At 32.7% G+C, this 20,744-nt stretch overlaps 1 protein-coding gene across 1 annotated transcript in view; it reads right to left on the bottom strand.

Moving 5' to 3' along the window:
* Nucleotides 1-19,427, bottom strand: part of opn5 (opsin 5) — a 35,483-nt gene extending 16,056 nt beyond the window's left edge. Inside the window, exons 1-2 of the mRNA XM_056481442.1 lie at nt 19,102-19,427; nt 10,239-10,394 (exon numbers count right to left, since the gene is read on the bottom strand). Of these exons, the coding sequence (XP_056337417.1) occupies nt 10,239-10,362 (124 nt within the window). The 5' untranslated portion in view covers nt 10,363-10,394; nt 19,102-19,427. The remainder of the gene's footprint in view (nt 1-10,238; nt 10,395-19,101) is intronic.
* Nucleotides 19,428-20,744: the final 1,317 nt, after the last annotated feature.

The raw sequence follows: 20,744 nt of genomic DNA, 5'->3' as shown, positions 1-20,744 counted from the left end.
CACAAAATTAATAAATATAAAATAAGATCAAATATTATTATTACTGCTTTTTTTTAAATCAGTGTGATCTGTAAAATAATAAAATACATTTTTATGATTGTTTTAAAATAACAAAATGAATAATAATAAAAATAATAATAATAATAACAACAACAATAATAATAATAATAATAATAATACAAAATAATTAATTAATATAAAATATTATTATTACAGCATTTTTATTCAGTGTGATCTATAAAATTAAAATTAAAATATTTATTTAAAAAATAATACAATGAATAATAATAATAATAATAATACAAAAATAATAAATTAATATAAAATTAAAATTAAATATTATTACTGCATTTTTTAATTCAGTGTGATCTGTAAAATCACAAAATTAAAAAATTTAACTAGACAATATTAAAATGAATATTAATAACAATAATAATACAAAAATTAATTAAATGACAAAACTTGGATTCAATCTGATAAAATTTCTAGGAGAAGTTTGTTACAATGTAAAACATGTCATTTCCTGTTGCCAGCAGGTGGCGCTATAACTGTAACTGAATATTGGCATGTAAACGTGTTCAGGTCAGGACTGTTATCAACTGTGTGGATTTTGAGGCAGTTCAGACAATGCATGCCTGAGTTATAACAACTTCCTTTTTCGTGGTAAAACATCAAAGTTTGTGAGGCCGCCACATACATGTCTTTTGACAAAAACTCTAGATCTTCGCAGTTTAACATCGCCGTCTTTAGATGACAAAACCCAATTTTGGTATTGAGCTGATAAATTTTTTAGGAGGAGTTTATTAAAATACAACGTCTGGAAATGGCAGGAAAAATTTTTGGCAGAAGAAGTTAAAAATATCCGACTTCCTGTTGGGTTTGAGATTTCGCTCCAAGAGACTTTTTTTGTAGATATTGGCATGTTTGTTTTGTGTGCCAATTTTCGTATGTGTGCGTGAAACGTAGCTCGGGGGCCATTCCGTCAAATGTGGATAGGTGGTGCTGTCGAGCCATTTCGCCACACCCACTTCCATTAACAAATGAAAATTTTCCCCACTTCTGGTGCGTGTGCAAAGTTTTGTGAGTTTTCGAGCATGTTTAGACCCTCGAAAATGCAATTCATTCTAGAGTAGAAGATGTTGTAAATACTGAGATTAACTTTAAGCCTTTTTAAAATTCTTTCTTCTTCATAATGCATTTAAAATCAGTATATCATTTCAATATTCCAGGTCAGTTGGAATCCAAAGAATCATTTATATATATATATAAACTAAAAAAGTTTTTTTCAACCACAACTTTCTGTAAATATTTAGTAATTTCTTTATGAGTGTGAAAAAAAGTTTTATACGTAGCTATTTCATTGGCCATGTAAGTTGTATATAGTTCAGCCCTTTTTATTGACTCATAAAACTAACCATAACAGTGTTATTAATAAAAAAAATTTCCCACAAATTTTTTTTTCCATCTGTTTGAGATCACTCTCGTATGTGTGTGTGTGTGTGTGTGTGTGTGTGTGTGTGTGTGTGTGTGTGTGTGTGTGTGTGTGCGTGTGTGCATGTGTGCGTGTGAGAGAGAGCTGTGTATACCTTGAACTACAATGACTTTATAATAAGACTTGTACTTTTTCAAAGAGTCAAAGGTTACTGGTTATTCTAAAAAAATCCTCATAATGAAAGAGAAGTGAGATAATTAGTCTTTCCTGGTTACAGCCACAAACACTAAAACAGCACAATGTTTCCATTCATGATATTTTCCTTTTGACCAGGATTGTAGTGTGCTGAAAAAGCATTATCAGAGAATTAGATTAAAGACAACATTTATGACCCATAATCCTCTTTTCAATGAATCCATAATATCCACCTACTGAACATCAGATGTCTGAAGCTGAGAACATTGTGTGCACAATTTGACATCTTGGCCCGTTGTGTCAGCTGACTGATGTTTATTTCATGTGACTATTCAATGAACTCTTGTTTTCTGCTGTACTCATATGATTATGAATCGATGTGCATGGATCATGCACTTTAATATTACTAGCAGCTATACGGTGTTTAATGTTTGTGTGCTGGGAGAGTCCATCCACTAATAGAAAAACAAATAAAAATTGCACAAGTATTGCAATACCTTTTGGATGATCTTTTGATAAAAAACAATGTGGATTCGGTCATTTCACCAAAACACACCTTTTTGGGTTAAATGAAAACCAAATGAAAATGCCTGCAAAGAAAACAGCTAAACTGGAATGTCAGGAATGTTGGATTTCTGGACAAACTGTCCCCATTAAAAGTCCTTCTGTGTATTTTCTGAATACTATAGTAACTAATGGATGACCAGAATAAATATTGTGCTGAACAAAAGATTTATTTATAATAAGAGTTATTCAATTATATATTTTACAAAAGGCATGCCATTGACAAAACATCTGAATCATTTCTTATAATGCTATGCATGCTGGGCATACTGTAGCAATCATTCTCTTTGACAGATCATGCATTTAATTCATGCATGTTTATTCTGACTTGGAGCGGCATGTAAAGTAAAAATCAATAAAGACCTGTAATAAGGCATTGCCTCCAAAAATGCAAATAATATTTTAAGCAATTTTCAACAAATACAAATGTAGGTTAGTTGTACATTTAAGAAAATTACTAACCATAATTCTTTTGCCAAAAGGAATATGTCATCTTTTTTATTTTTATTCTGCATACATTTAGAAGAAAACACTGTAACTCTATGCCAAATGTACATTTGTAATGTGTTCAAAAGTGCTTTAAAACGAATTAAATATCCATATTCTTTGGAGTTACAGTCATACATGTGGTTACAGGGTGCATAAACTTAAAATAAATGTTCAGTGAAGTAAAAGTGTAACTAGCCATAGGGTCACAAAACTTCAAAACTATTTACTTCTAAATGCACTAGATGACTTTATGATTGAGAACGACATCCCAATGGCCTGACCAAACTAAACTTACCAACTTTAGTAAACACAACACAACAATACACTATGGGCATTATCATACTCTACACCTGGCACAATAAAGCACAAGACGTGTTTGGCATGATTTGTCGCTATTTTTAGACCAGCGCAACTATAATTTTCACTTTTTGCGCCACATTATTTAAATAGAAATAGACCGCACTGTTGACCAACTAAAAGCTGCTCTAAAGTCCAGCGCAGAGCGCATTGTAGTTATGTGCCTATGCAGGTTTAAATGCTTAATACACAGGATGTACAGCAATGCACAAATATCTTTAAAATGAAAAAATTAAAGGATTAAAATGTATAAAAAAAATTTCTTTTCTACATAAATATAAAAACCACTGCCTTTATGCCTTCATCATATTATTATTAGCAGTATTATTTATTATATGTATATTTATAATTGTTTAATAAAAACAAGTTTAGATTTGTCCACCTGTTGGGTTTTGGAGACATATGCATCACCATATAAGAATAGGACATGTGTTTGTATATAACTCTGTTTTTACCACACTTCGTTATTATTGATCATTTATTAATTTGCTGGAAATTAGAACTGAATAGAAATAGTTTTGAAACAAATCTTTGCACTTAACAAACAAAATTAAATATGTAGACTAATGGATGTCTTCAGTGGTGTGCGTACAACACCATTTCCTTATCCAAGAAAGTAAAGGAGTAAATAGTAAGAGTAAAGTAAAGAGAAAGTAAAGAGGCCGGATGGAGGGGGCTTGTTCTGTTTCGCACTGCAGATGGTCAGTTTAACTGCTTTAACTTTAACTCATTAAGAGAATAAGCACAACCCTGTTAGACCATGCGCCACGGCACAGAGCGTAATTTTCCATTTTCCATAAAATAGCAAAAGTGTATTCGGACATGCCCTTAATGCTTTTGCACCCTGCACTTTAGACTCTACGCCTAGACCATTAAAATAGAGCCCTATATCTGTATGTATATAAACATTAGCATTAGTGAACATTTAGCACATTCTCAGGAATATCAGTTTTATCTTTTTTTTTGTTTTTTGCTTATGAAATTAGCTTTCTGTTATCTAACAGTTTATTAAACTGGTAATCTTGTTGATTTAGACAGAATTGAATGCATAAAAACTCATTTTAATTTCACATATTTCATATTAATGTTCCTTAAAACAGCTTCACTAAGACTAATAACATAGTCACCTTTGTTTGACTGGCTTCCCCATCTCACTCTCTTCTCTTTTTCATGCTTTTTTTTCCTCATTTGTTATCCTGAATTCCTGATTTTCGCTGCGTCATCTCTTTAGTCTTGCCATCTACCTAAACGATGCGCAAAGTTCAGAAACGGACTGTGAAGTGCCGTGTTTCCAAATATTCTGCAAACATCTTAAAGGGACACCTCAGGCACACGCTCTTGGCACAGAGGGGTGCTTTCATTATTGTCTGTGCCCTAATAGATTATTTGTGTGATGAGGCAATTTAAATTCCAATATGCCTCAAAGTATGGGCTTCTATTGGGCCCCCTGTGTGCTGAATCATCCTAATCTGCGCTCCTGATACTGGCTGTAGCTGATACAGACAGAAGATATTCCACTTAGACACTTTTCTTCCCTCCTCAAATATATCAAACATTGAAAACCTATTTCCTAAGTAATGTTGTCACTATTTGAAGTTATCATAAAAGAAGTTCAAGTTTTAAGTATATTTCATGAGTTACATATAATATAAGGCACAGTATAAATAAACTTATAAGATATTTAAAAAAAAATAAACTGGTGGCAATTTGCTTAATTACCTGACAAACCATATTTAACTGGCATCCAACTTTCCAGTTTTCTCTGACTTTGCAAGCTGGTGAGCACTGAGCAGCTCTAAAGACTGAAACCCTCCAAGAGCAGGTTGTCTGAATTAAGGGCAATGGTATAGTCCTTTCATTTATAGCAAGAGAATATTGCATCTTTACAATGTCTCCTCCAGAAAGACTGGTTGTCAACGAAAGACCTAGCACAAGAGGACAGTATAATGCTGAGAATCTCAGTGAGCAATCAGCTTCAGTTATTGCTCTCCATTTTAACGATGAACGGTAAGAATCTCGGCACTGAGTGACTACGTTTAAGAGAATTTGATCTGAAAGCCCACTGTAACCAAACCAAAGACCAGACTAATCCTTCCTGGGGATCAGGTTGTGTAGGATAGAGAACTGGTTCAAAGTTTTAGTGATGATGAAAGCAAGTTTGATTCATTTAAGTCCAATGGGAAACATTTTCACACTGGGGATTGATGTGATAGCTGGAAAATATCTAAAATGCTGTCTGTTTGTAACAGAAGTTACAATCAGGACTTGAATCAACATGAATGCACCTCTGCCCTGTTTACAGCTAGTAATAATATGTAAATTTTTGTTGATTACAAATGGAAAACATTAAAAGTCTGAAATTCATTATTCTAGGGTTAAGCTTAATAAATTCTACCTCTCCATCTCCTCCAAATGTAACAAATGTGAATCTGCGGAAGACTCCTTAGGACATCTTTTTTGGTCATGCTCAAAACTTTGAGTTTTGGAGTGAAATGTTCATCTTCTACTATGAGGCTTATTCTTGTGAGCTCACCCCTGATTCAGCAATGGCTGTTTTTGGTTGGTCTGACTCACTTTGTGTGTTCAGTCATCAAATTAAAAAAGTTGTCTAATATGGAACGGTGATAGCTAAGTATATATATATATATATTTGTTTATGGAAAAGGGCATCAAAACCACTTTTTAAATCCTGGCTTTCAGAATTTTCTAGCACTTTACATTTAGAGAGACCTAGGGCCCTATCATACACCCGGCGCAATAAGGCGCAAGACGTGTTTCTATGGCATGTTGCTATTTTCCGACCATAATTTTCCCATTTCCACCATGTTGTTTAAATAGCAAATCCATTTGCGCCACTTTGTGGACTCATGGGTGTTTCAGTCTAGATAAGAGGCGTGTTAAGGCGCATTGTTGGCGCGTTGCTATTTTAAGGAACTAAAATAGACTGCACAATAGACCAACTAAGAGCAGGTCTAAAGTCAGAGCAGAGCGCGTCAGTTGTGCACCTCGCTTAAACATTGCTTAATACACACAGCATGTAGAGCAATGCACAAATATCTTTACAAATGAAAAAGACTTAAAGGAATAAAATATTACAAAAATGATTATTTTCTAAATAAATATAAAAACCACTGCCTTCATGCCTTCTTCATCTCGGGAGGCTTTTCAGTTTATTCATGACAATTTGCTTTTGTATAATGTTATTATTATTAGTAGTAGTATTTATTATATGCATATTTATATTTGTTTTATTAAAAACAAGCTTAGATGTGTCCACCTGTCAGGTTTTGGACCATATGGGGCACAGCATGTGTGTTTGGATATAACTCAGTTGTTTGAACACACTTCGTTATTATTGTTCAATCATTAGTTTGCTGGAAATTAGAACTGAATTTGGAAATAGTTTTGAAACAAATCTTTGCACTTAACAAACTAAATTAATTATGTAGGCTAATGCATGTCTGTGCCTTCAACAAGTTTCCTTAGCCACAAAAAAGAGTGAAAGTAAAGAATAAGGAGGCTCATTCTCTCATTCTCGTGCTGCAGATGCTCTGTTTAACGGTTCTCTTACTAGTAAAGTGTTCAGTTTTTTCACTTACAAAGTCCGCCATGTAAATAGCAAATGTGCCATAGCGTGACGTAACTGACTCTTAAAGGGAATGGAAGATGGTTTAAGCTGATTGGTTTAATCTTAAAACACACCCATAACTCATTAATAGGATAAGCTCAAGCCTGTTAGACCATGCGCCGCGGTGCAGAGCACATTTTCCATCCTTAACAGCAAAAAAAATTGATTCTGACACGTCCTTATTGCTTTTGCGCCCTGCGCTTTGGACTTTGCACCTAGATCGTTAAAATAGAGCCCCTAGACACAATCTATCCAATAACATTGCTGGCTTCGAAGCCACCTGGAAACCCTTTTGTAATTATCTGTCAAATGCCAAGGATAAAAGTTTAAAGGTATAACCCTGTCATTGTCTGCAAGATCACCATTTTGCCTGTGCCCACTGGCCTAGATATATATGTGTAACATTGTTGACCCATGTATAATACTGGAGGAACTGATGTAATAATGGTTTTAAAATCTTTTTTTTTCTGTCTTTTGTGTATATTTTTTTTGTTTGTTTTGTTTGCATTTCTTTTCAGTCTTTCTAATTGCTGTTGCTTTTTGTATTGCTCTGTGTTGCGGTCAAGATAAAAATACAATATTAAAAAAAAGTCTGAAACGTTTTGATCTTGTCAACTTGCGATCTCTTCCAGAGGCAAAACAAATTTACTGGATTCTGTTAGGCACTGTGAATGCAGCCACAAAAAGACCACTGCAAAAGTGCAAAAAAGACATTAAATTACCAAGTGTGAACAGGAGTGTGTCTAAACAGGTGAGTTTTGCTGAGTTCATAACAAATGTAAAATCAATGTTCCCATGAGTAAATTACAAAAAAGTCAGAGTAAACGAGAATTGTTGGCACACGGTGCAGATGACTCAAAATGCGCAATGCTTTTGCTGAGAACAGGTGGAATTTGCCTTGATCACATCTACTACACAAGTTCATACAGTATAATTGAACTCAAGCTAAAAAAATCCCAGTCTCAGAGTTTCAGAGATTGAAAAAAACTGTGGTTATATATTTTATATTCCCATATGTTAATCATTACTGTTGATTGTTAATCTGTTAATCATTAAAAATCATCCTTAAATATTAAACAAATGCACCTATTCATAACCCTGAGCATGTTAACACACCACAAGCAAGACAACTGATCTGATATGAACATAGATAATTGCACCAATGTGAAAAAAGCATGTATGCTAGGTGTGCATTCTTCTGATAACAATTTCAGCAGTCTAACAGCGTGTTTGAGAGTCAAAGCTGCAAAATATTACAAGGATCTCAATCAGATACTTAATAATAACAGAATAGAATAATCAGGGTTTTCTATGTGAAAGACCAAATCAGTTTCATTCCTTAAGTAGATGTCATGCACTTGGTGCAAAGTGTGCACAGATTTTTGCAAAAACATGCACATTAAATCTATATTTAGTAACATGTTCAAGTCTTTGGATGTATAATCAAGCATCAGGGTTTGGACTCATTGCTTTAAATATTATTATATCAAAGTGTCTACTCCCAATAGTGTTCATTAGTAATGGGGCCTTACCTACCAGCGTGACGTTAAAGTAATTTGGTCTTTGTACAAGACTGTTATATGTACAGGTAAGAGGATAAATCTGATTGCAAAACCGTTTTTCTCAGAATTTACTGGCAGAGGTTATTCATGATTGTCCAGCTGTTATTTTACAGATATGTTATTTGGTTTGGCATTTTGATGTCTGCAGCAATCTTGCTGTCTGCAGTTAAGGCATGCTTGCTGTCTGTAGTAAATTTATTTTAGATTCATTTTATTTAGATTTATTTATATATATATATATATATATATATATATATATATATATATATATATATATATATATATATATATATATATATATATATATATATATATATATATATATATATTTATATATATATATATATATATATATATGTATAAGGTAGCGTGGGGCACAAATTAATGCGGGGTAAAATGTAACACAGAGATTTAAGGTATTTGCAAAGGGTTTGGCAAAATTTGGATGAGAAACACAGGAGAAACCATTTTTGCAGCATGAAAGTATTTTTTATTATACTCAATATATATATATATTTTTTTTTTAATCTGTGAAATTATGTACGTAAAATCTTATAATGTTGTGATTACTGTTTTCTAGGCTAAAATATGGAACTATTTTGAAAGATGTAAAAATACTCAGTGACTGCTAGCCAGTTTTGGTTAAAACACGAAAACACAGTGGGGTTAGTTGTAACAGTGTTACAAATAAGCCACACACTGTTGGACACCAACTTAACTTACAAAATAATTTGTACTTTTTGAGTGTAATGTTGGGAACTTTTTAATTAAAATATTTTTAATAGAAAATATTTTTTTGATAGAAAAGAATAATTTTTTATTGCTAATAATGCAAATAAACGCATTGTATAATAATGGATAATAATGCAAATAAATCCAAATGTGTTTTTCCAATAGATAAATAAATAAACATGCTGTGCTATGTAGAATAAAAAAAGAGTTAAGTACTGAGGAAAAATACTGTTTAAAGTAAACTGAATTTAAAATAATTGTGTGAAATCTGACTTTAAAAGCACGCGTTACAACTAACCCTCTGTCTGTTAGAGCTTGTCCCACAGGTGGGGTAAATAGTAACATTTTTACTCCTGGCACTTATGGCAATACTGCACAGAAACTATAGGTCTGGAAATCATACAACCAGTGCTCAGTTGTAGAAGAGGCTTGTGTGTTGTTGGTAAAAACAAAATGGTTTGTCTAACCCCATACTTTGTTCATTATTTGGCCAAAACCAAAATAATGTTCCCTTTATTATTTGAGCAATATATATATATTTCAGAATTATTAGCCCCCCTTTGAATTTTTTTCTTTTTTAAATATTTCCCAAATGATGTTTAACAGAGCAAGGAAATTTTTACAGTATGTCTGATGATAATTTTTCTTGAATTCTTTGAAGTCTTTTTTTTCTCGCTAGAATAAAAGCAGTTTTTAATTTTTTTTAAAACATTTAAGGTCAAAATTATTAGCCCCTTTATGCTACATATTTTTTCGACTATCTACAGAACAAACCATAGTTATACAATAAATTGCCTATCTACCCTAACCTGCCTAGTTAATCTAATTACCTAGTTAAGCCTTTAAATGTCACTTTAAGCTGTATAGAAGTGTCTTGAAAAATATCTAGTCAAATATTATTTACTGTTACATGACAAACATAAAATAAATCAGTTATTGGAAATGAGCTATTAAAACTATTATGTTTAGAAATTGTGGAAAAAATAAACAGGGGGGCTAATAATTCTGACTTCAACTGTATATTACTCTATTACTTGTGCTGACACACTTAAATTATAAAACAGAGATACTGACACTAAAACCTTGTATATTTCCCTTTTGTATGTTTTGTTGATACAAAAGTGAGACTTTAGTTATTTTATCAGCCAGAAATAAGTATAATTGTTCAAACTAAACATTCCAGACATTCTGCTGTAAAATATTTTAAATCACAATTCAAATTCATCCTTGATCTCATTAAAAATGTACTTGTATGAAATCTTCCACATTGTACACTTACCGATGATAAGGATGTAGAAAGCTGCCACTATGTCTGCCTCCTTGGACAGTTTGGAGGCAAAGGGATCCCCTCGAAGGAGGTAATGTGGGATGTATCCCGAGGAGATGGAGGTCTCATTCTCCATTAGGGCCTTTACTGAGGAGTGTGATTACTTTCCTGCAGAATTAGGAGGAAAAATTATTAAAAGCTTTAGCAGAAAAACTTTTGAACTCAGTTTGAGACTTAGGCTGGAGGGCAGACATATACAAGAGATTCACGATACCAAAACCTCCTGCCAATGTTCTGACATGCCAGATTAAGCAGTCTTATCGCTACTGTATGTGAAAACACTCCCTTCAATTCACAATCAATACACAATGAGTCCTTGTGCATTCCCATGACAAACGTTAATGAGCAGACTTAAAGAAAATAGAGCATGAAAACAACCTCAGAGATGATCACGCTTCACACTCTGGATGCAGTTGTAAATAACAGCATGGACATGAATCAGATGTTCTAGCGATTCTTTAGCAGGCCCTCTAATAAACTCAGAAGTAGTTTGCAGTAGTTAATGATGAATCCTTTAACAATGCAACTCCTCATTTACAATGTAATAACAGCCTCTCTTTCAATTTATCAGTATTTTAATTGGACATAGTACTGGAATAAATTAGAGATTCTGCATGTGTGTGTGTGTTTGATTTTTGGACCTACATTCATCTGATACTCATTTTCAATCTGTCAATCACCATAAACAGCATCAGGCTGCCAATTACTGTAATAGCTGGGGTTTTCTTCCCAAACATTAATTCATTTGCCAGTTCAGAAGAAAATCACAAAACATCACACAGATGGATCAAATTAAATCATCACAAATCACAGAACAGGAGGCCATTGTTTACTCTTAACACGATGAAGAAAAATAAAAAGAAATTGCTTGTATTTCACAAATATAAGTAACATATCAAGTGAACATGAAGTTAAATAGACTCGCAGGTTTAGTTGAAATTAACACAAACTCACTGCAAAAAAAGCTTTTCTAACCTAAAGGTTTTGTCTTGTTTCTAGTCCAAATGTCTACAAATTATTAAATTGAGAAGCATTTTCTAGACAAGTATAAAATATTGGCTTGTTTTGCGAAATAATGTGTCAGAATTGAGTGAGTTTTTCCTTAAAACAAGCAAAATAATCTGCCAATGGGGTAAGAAAAATTATTTTGTTATCTATTTAAAATAAGACTAGTTTGCTTACCCCATTGGCAGATTATTTTGCTTGTTTTTAGGACAAATACACTAAATTTTGGCATATTATTTTTAAATCAAGACAATGAGTTTTTGCGCCTCTTTGTGGACTCATGGTTTCGGTCTAGAAAAGAGGTGTGTTAAGGCGCATTGTTGGCGCGTTGCTATTATGAGGAACTAAAATACACTGTTCAATAGACTGTTCAAGTCTACTTTTACAATTTGACACATGTAAACCACTGTAGAAAAAGCTTTGGAGATGTAACATAAATTCTGTTTCAAATAATAGGTCACCTTTAGCTTTCGTCATGAGCCACGGCTGTGTTCAAAATGACATCGATGTTTTCAAAGTGCACTGCAAGGGGAACACAATTGTAAACATGAAGATTGCTAAAACTGAACTGTAAAAATACTTTGAAAGCAAATTACACCAAAGAGAGATGACTTTAATGCTTTTTTTAAAAATCATTCCAAGTTTAAATGTTAGAATGTTCTAAATGAATAGGGCATAGGGGGAATAACTGGGAATAGAACACAGCCAGGAACTATGTTTCTAACTACAGCTCCAGAGGTGTAAGTTGCAAGCATAGAAGTTTGCAACGAAGTTTGAACAACGAATTTGGGAAACACTAAATCAACAATATATGTTTGTAACGACACAACTTGCGACCTTAGTTGGCTAACGATGGTTTTCGGAAATGCACCCTTGGTAGAGACTTGGACCAGTGACGTTCCTGCTGTGAGGCAACAGTGCTAACCACTGGGCCGCCGTGCTGCCCTATCAAGGAAAAGAAAGGAGGAGTAGGAGTGGAAAAGGGGATTATTCAAGCCGAAGATGACTGAGGTAAGGAACTCTGGTTATTTGTAACAAGTTAGGAATCATCCCATTGGTGAATCATGTGTTATCTAATGCGGGACCAGCAGCGATCAATCATAAGCACATGATCTCGAAATTAGTTTATAAATAAACTTCACTTAAAGTAATTAAATCCATCACCTTAACTTCTCGGCCACAACTACACCTGATAAAGACCCTAGCAGTGCCACAACTGGCTATTCATACAGAATGTGTCTTCAGCGCTCAGGAAAGTGCATCCTCTGACATGTCGTCGTGATAAGCTGTCATGCTCAGGGGTGGATTAAACCAATAAACAAGATAAGCGGCCGCTTAGGGTCCCAGGAAATGTAGGGGCCCCCAAATAAATACTTACAATATAAATGATACCTATAAATTATATATGACATAATTTTCTATCTTCTATTTTCTATATTTTGTATGAGTGCCTAAAAAATAAAAGTTTAATGTTTATTAAATCCTCAATGATAGAGATGTCTAGAAGTCAATTTAGGTAAAGATTTAGTTTTAAAAACAAAATAGTTTATATATAATTTTTAGTTGTGAATTCATTTGAAGAAAACCAATCATTTAAAAAGTTTTACAAGATGCTTTACTTTGCTTTATTATTTTGCATTAAGACAAAATGTGGAAAAGGAGTGATTGAGTGATATAAGAAATTAAAAATTGCAAATTAAATCCATTAAAAATAAATTAAAGTACAAAAGGTGCGTCTTAGAACTTTTGGGCCCCATGGCTGGAATTGCTTAGGGCCCCCAAATCACTACACATACGCCGCCTGGTCATGCTACTGTAAACAGAACCACCTTTGAGTTCTTCTGATTGGTCCACAGCTTTGGAACTGACTTTAATGAGCAGCACTGCATGTAAATGTTAAAATTCTTTTATTTTGACACGGCTTTTACAAAATGCATGATTTTTCAGAAGTGCTGCAAAAGACTCAGGTGCATAATGGTCATAGATACATTAAAAAACAACAGAAATAAAAGACACTGTCCCATCTCGCGCGCACATATGCCAGTTTGTGGTTCCTTCTTTATACACACGCACAAAAGAAGTGATTGAACAGGAGTTGTCCACTGCACCCGCTGCTGCATTAACAACAGATGGATGGACCTACCGTACTAGCAGTTTCATTAAAGAGATTTCAATTTTTAAGCTTCTTGAATCTTAAAATAAATGCACGATTACGGTTTTACTGTTGTTTTAGGAGAAGGTTGAGCTTCACGCTTTAAATTTTAATACTGTACATAGTCACCTAATTATGAAGTTTTTTCAGTTCTGTAGCTGACTGTGACAACAACTGCAAAAACACTTCTGCCTGCTCAAAATACATAGAAAAAATAAAGCACAGGGGAGTAGTTGTTTAGGTAACTCTTTATTTTGATGGTTCATTTGAGTATTAGTAGATTGTCTGCTTAATAACTGTTGATACTGCTCCTTCAACAGATATTTAGTTGACTATAAGAAACTTTGCAAGTACATGTCAACTTACACTAACCCTAACCCCAAGCTAACAGTCTACTTATAATCTGATGAGAACTAGTTGGCATGTAGATGCAATGTAACTTAAATTCAACAAACGGACCATCAAGATAATGTGTGACCATTTGTTTGTTTTGTTGTACTGAACCCATATATGAATAGAGTGTTAACGTACTGTAACTTTTAATTGTGAAGCTGAACACGCAAAGCTCTTAACATTATGATCAAGATCACTCCTCACCCAGCTCCAGCATGCAGCATCCACAGTGTATAGGTGGAGAGGAAAGATGGTGCAGGATGAATTGGGATTTTTAGGAGGGCATGAATGATAAGTGTCAATAGGTGGAATCTGGCCAGGACACTGAGGTCACACACTACTACAAATAATTGGAAAATAATACTGCAGAAATCTGGAGCCTCAAACAAAACCAGATAAAACCATTATTTAGCCTAATAGGGCTGTACAATATTGGAAAAAACTGACCTGCAAGATTTTGTTTTTATGCAATATACAGTTGAAGTCAGAATTATTAGCCCCGCTTTGAATTTTTTTTCTTTTTTAAATATTTCCCAAATGATGTTTAACAGAGCAAGGAAATTTTCACAGTATGTCTGATAATATTTTTTCTTCTAGAGAAAGTCTTATTTGTTTTATTTTGGCTAGAATAAAAGCAGTTTTTAATTTTTTAAAATCTATTTTAAGAACAAAATTATTAGCCCCTTTAAGCTATATATTTTTAGATATTCTACAGAACAAACCATCGTTATATCGTTATAACTTGCCTTATTACCCTAACCTGCCTAGTTAACCTAATTACCCTAGTTAAGCCTTTAAATGTCACTTTAAGCTGTATAGAAGTGTCTTGAAAAATATCTAGTCAAATATTATGTACTGTCATCATGACAAAGATAAAATAAATCAGTTATTTGAGATGAGTTATTAAAACTATTATGTTTAGAAATGTGTTGAAAAAAATCTGCTCTCCGTTAAACAGAAATTGGGGGAAAAAAACAAGGGGTAATAATTCAAGGAGGCTAATAATTCTGACCAACTGTATATTGTAATATTGATGTACTTTCATAAGATGATTTTAAACATCTCTATTTGGAAAAAAAATTCGTAACTGTACATTGTGATCATTTTGTAGGTATAATTACTATAATAAACAAATTACAAGCAGAAATGAGTAAAATAGAACAAAGATGCAAATAAAATAGTGCTTTATGGTTTATTCGAACAGTATTGAAATAAATGTAACATAAATATGTAATGTAATCAAACCATGTAATCAAATGTAAATTAACACTGTCATTGTAATAAAAAAATACAATTTATCTTTGGTAAAGCTACATATTTGATCAATTCTTCAGCCCAAATGGTTTAAATTAGCTTGAAATCTTACACAGTCACATGCCTTAAAAAATAAGTTGTTCACAGTAGTAGGGTTAAACTTAGCTTGTGTTTCGTTTCCTGGTTAATTATAATCAGAACACAATATAGCAGATTCTGCGATATGACTGTTGCATATTCGCATATTGTGATTTCGATGCTAGGGAAATTGGGGGAATTTGAGGGAAAAAATAAACAGGGGGGGCTAATAATTCAGGGAGGCTAATAATTCTGACTTCGACTGTATATCTAGATTAGAAAAGCATATAGTGTATATGCTGCTAAAACCAGGTGGGAGGTTTTTCACTACTTATTAAAATGACATAATAATAATTTAAACCTGATCTTAACCAACTATTTGTCATATGCATATATATAATTTACTTTATAATTTAAAAATGAACGAATTGCTTATTTATTTATTTATTTATTTTTTTGTGTGTGTGTGTGTGTGTGTGTGTGTGTGTGTGTGTGTGTGTGTGTGTGTTATTTATTTGTTAAATTCTTTTTTTACTATTTACAATAATCCTTTATGTGAAGCTGCTTTGACACAATCTACATTGTAAAAGCGCTATACAAATAAAGGTGAACTGAATTAAATTTTTGGCAAAAAAAAAAAAAGAAGCTAGATATTAATATTTGCAGTAATGCTGTGCAATGCAATGAATATCTCAATAAAAAACTTAAAAAAAAAAAATTTAAAAATTTATAATTCATTATTAAAAATGAACTTTCTGATAGAATACACCCGTTCCGTCAGTTTTTTTATTATTATAAGGCCAAATACTTAATCAATACCTTTATAATTCATCAGAAGAGAGTCCCGAAGAAGTGAATCTGAGAAGCATGTATAAAAATTGCTACTTCAAGACATTTATACACTGTAAAACTCAAAAAATTAAGGTAAAAAGTTAAGGTAACTCAAACCAGTTGAGGAAACAAACCATTTAAGTTCAAAAACTAATCCAAATGAGTAATGTAAACTTAATCCATTTGAGTAAATGAAGCAATTTGAGCACAGTAAAGCCCAATAAATGAAGAGAATTCAAAACAACGAAGTATTGTAAAACAAAGTAAGTTAAGGCAACTCAAACCATTTGAGGAAACCAATTGCAACAAACCTTTTGAGTTCACAAACTATTCTTTATGAGTACTGTGAACTTACTCTATTTAAGTTGAAGCATTGAGGTAGTTAATTAACTCATTACCTTCAACTCAAGGTCAAAACTCTTTTCAAATGAATAGAATTAACTTTCAGTCAATTTCAGTCAATCAAGTAAACTACACTCATTTCATTTGATAAAGTTGACTGTTGGGTTTTACAGTGTACAATCATTTTTGTCCATTCCTTCCCACCAGGTGTTTTTGAAAAACAAATAAATAAGTAAAAATGTAACAGATTACTAGTACAATAGACATTCTTCACAATAACTGCAGTCCAGCACTTCAATAAATATACATAGTTTTCAAAATCATATCAAAAGAATGTTATTACTTGGCAGAGTGGCAATGAACACAGCTAAAGACAATCAGAAAAACAATTGAAAGCGAGCTCAAAATGACAGAAAATATTGAGCTCTTGTTCACACACTGTTAGTCACCTTAAAGCTTACAGAGAACAAACACTGCAGTAGGCTTAAATTAATGAGTATTAACCACATTCTCAGGTGGCATACAGCTTTTGAAATCATCTCCCACGAGATGCTGCATCCTTGTTTTAGTTAAAGCCTCTGCAACTCCCCTGTTACAAAATGTGTGAGGTTACTAAAGCATGACACCTCTCTCTTAAAAAAACTGCTGCATAATAAGATTTCATATAACAGTCTTATGTACTAAGAGATTATTGCTTGATGCATTCAATTGCGATTTTAACTATTCAATTCAAAAGCCTTGGCTTTGGAGTTCCATTGAAAAATGACTCCAATGTGCAATGCAAAACCTCTTAAAACTAACAAAAGAAGTGTGATTTGCCAAATAACTGCTCTTTTGTTGAAGCAATCAAACTGGATTAACAGAAGTCTAACAGAATGTCAAAAATGTGAAGGATTTGAAATTTTGGAAAAAATTATAAAAGATTTGAAAGGAACCATTACATAGTTTTACCATTACATTCATGCTCTACATATTCATTCATGCTTTATCACATTTCTCTAAGTCATTATTTCTGAATGATTATTAATCAAATGTCAAATAAATCTAAAAACGCCAACTTGATTTCACCAAGTAGGATGTGTTCCTGGAATAACGTCTATGTTGATCCTGGAACAACATTCCAATCAGCCAATTAGAAATTAAGGAGTATGTTATGTTTATGTTAAGTTTAGGGCTTACGTTTTGGTTTATGCACTTCTGCATGTTTCTTATCCAACTATTATTCCCCTCAGATTTTGGGAATAATTTACAGTTATGGTTGGGTTTAAGCTGGGAATAGGTATGGATTACATTTTCCGACAAAAATTCGGTTGCAGGATCAACATAGATGTTACAAAAATCGTTTCAGGGCATATTTAATGACAGTGTTGTTCTCCAATAACTTGTACTGTATGTAAACGCAGTAGCAAACAAAACTGTAATAACTGTCAGCTGTAATAATGGATTAAACACCTTAAGACAGTTTCTCAATATGCATACTAGCGCACTGTCACTATTTTATTTGTCCACTATAATAGTTTCAATGGCAGTAATAAAGGTAACACTTAAATAATGGTCTGTATGTATCAGTAAACTTGTACAGCCTTATTAATCAGTTTATAGACATTTACAAATGCATTTTTAAAATCTTAAGTTGAGCGTGGTAACATTAACTAATACGCTGTGAGCTAACATTAAATAATAGCCTAATGAACTTTTTTAATTTATTTAATGAATGTTAACACATATATTGATCATTGTTTGTTATGAAACACATTAACTGACACTAACTAATGGATCATAATGGTGTGGTGAGACCCCCCCCCCCCCCTGATGATTGTGAAGCGCTTTGTGTATATGGCCATACACAATAAATGCGCTATATAAATACACATTACATTATATAACTGTGCTACGCTAATATATGACTGCGAATTGTAGTTTCTAGGGATGTCAGTCATCTTATTGTTATTTATTATAATCCCCTTCATTAATATCCTTTATTAATAAGCATTCTCACGTTATTTACAATTTCATCAGTAGCACACATTAAAAATTCCATTGGCACTAAAAACTATAATAGTAACATTGTATAACAATTAAATATTACATATTAAAAATTAACAACGATTAAATTAATGCTTCATTTGCATTAACAAATATATTGATCATTGCTTGTTATAATTAACTGACATAAACTAATAGACCATAACTGTGGTATGCTAATTAATGACTGCGAATTGTAGTCTCTGGGATGTCAGTCATCCAATATTTTTGTTTTAATCCCCTTCGTAAATAATATTCTTTATTAATAAGCACTAACCACGTATTTACAATTTCATCTGTCAAATATAATAGTAACATTGTATAAAATTTAAATATTACCTTATAAAGTTTAGTAACAACGATTATATCAGTGCTTCTTTTGCATTAATAGATATATTGATCATTGTTTGTTAGAAAATACATTAACTAACATTACAATTTCATCAGTAAAATACAACAAAGACTCCAAATGGCACTGTAAACTATAATAGCAACATTGTTTTATATTGCTTAAATATGTAATATTCCATCATAAACTTTAACAACAACGATAATATCAATAATTCATTTGCGATCTTTACTATTTATAAGCGTTCAGCTTCACAACAGCATCCAGTGGTCAAACACACACTGGTCGTAAACAACTCCAACGACCAAAACATACGCAATAAAATAACATTGATGGAAAAGGCGCATACTGCTGCCACTAATGTTCACTGTAAACGAAACGCTTACCTCGCTATGACTCTTCGAGCATCCCGACAGATTTGTGCACGACCCTCTAGTCTGGAAATTGTTTTAGAATTAAATAGGCAACTTCTCCATAATCCACATTTGTAAACAACACACTGAACCGGTGTTGTTTCCCCGTTGTTATACTAAACGCTTCAGCTGAAGGACTCTCTGTCTGGCTCTTCTCTCACTTTGACAGTGAGGACTGTTTTCGACACAGTCCTCAGGAATACCACTGAACTATAAACAAAGGGTGGAAAAACATTCAAAAATAATGTAAGATAATTTACAAGAATAGTGGATTTGAGTTCATTGTGATGGAGAGACAGAGTGAGCGGTCAAAGTAAGTGGCGGCTTAGAAATCCACTCGATCATGTACGGTTTTCTCTGCTATTGGCTGAAGTGCTGACAGGTCTATTCAGTAAAACCCCGCCCACTTTTTGTGATCTAAAGTGTTAATGAATTCATGTGGAAACTAACACACTTACTGCATTTATGTCATATCATGGATAGGCAGAAATGTATAAAATGTAACAGCGTCCAAAAAAATGGATTTATTAATATCATCAATGTAAAAATTATATAAAATTAATTAAAATTGCATATTAAGTAGACCTTGTTCATTAGACTACACTGAAAAAATATTTAAAGATGATTCCTTCAATTTACAAAATTTTTTAAGTTAAGTGATTCTAAACAATTTATTTAGGCTGAATTTAAACGAACAAATTAAATTGGACATTACTAAATGTTATTTGTTTGTTTAAATTCAACACATAAAGTGTTTGCGATAATTTGCTGACAATTTTTTATGTACTTTCATATTATAATTAAACTACAATTATAATTGCCTATAACATATATTCTCCCTTATAATTAAATAGACAAATTAAATAAACAATTTATTTACATGAAACTTTATTAATAAATAAATAAATAAATAAATAGAGGTTCCCACTTTATTTTTATGCAACCTATTTTATTTTATGGAATACTACTACTACTACTACTAATAATAATAATAATAATAATAATAATAATAATAATAATAATAATAATAATAATAATAATAATAATAATAATATTAAAAATAATAAAATAATTTGAAGTCATTTCTTTTCTTTCAGAACGTGAAACGCAGACAAGCATTTTATAAACTTATTTGTAAAAAAAGAACCAACTATATGTAACACACAGGATTTGGAAAAAAAGGACATACAATTTATTACAATTGAAAACATTTGATTCATTCATTTTCTTTTCGGCTTAGTGTCTCACAGCGGAATGACCCGCCAACTTATCCAGCATATGTTTTACGCAGCGGATGCCCTTCCAGCTGCAACCCAACACTGGGAAACACGCTTACTCTTGCATTTCCACACATACACTACGCCCAATTTTATCTTATTCAATTCACCTGTCGCGCATGTCTTTGGACTGTGGGGGAAACTGGAGCACCCAGAGGAAACCCGGGGCTCAAACCAGCAACCTTCTTGCTGTGAGACGATACCCACTATGCCTCTGTGATGCCAACATTTGACACATTATACTATTTATATAGTCTTAATGTAAACGCAAGCTCCACTCTTCATTATAAATGTAACACACACACACAAAACATATTTAAACAGAACAGTACCAGGCCT

This window comes from Danio aesculapii, chromosome 20 (assembly GCF_903798145.1).
Source record: "Danio aesculapii chromosome 20, fDanAes4.1, whole genome shotgun sequence".
NCBI lineage: Eukaryota > Metazoa > Chordata > Actinopteri > Cypriniformes > Danionidae > Danio > Danio aesculapii.
This window is presented reverse-complemented; position numbering and strand designations above follow the sequence as displayed.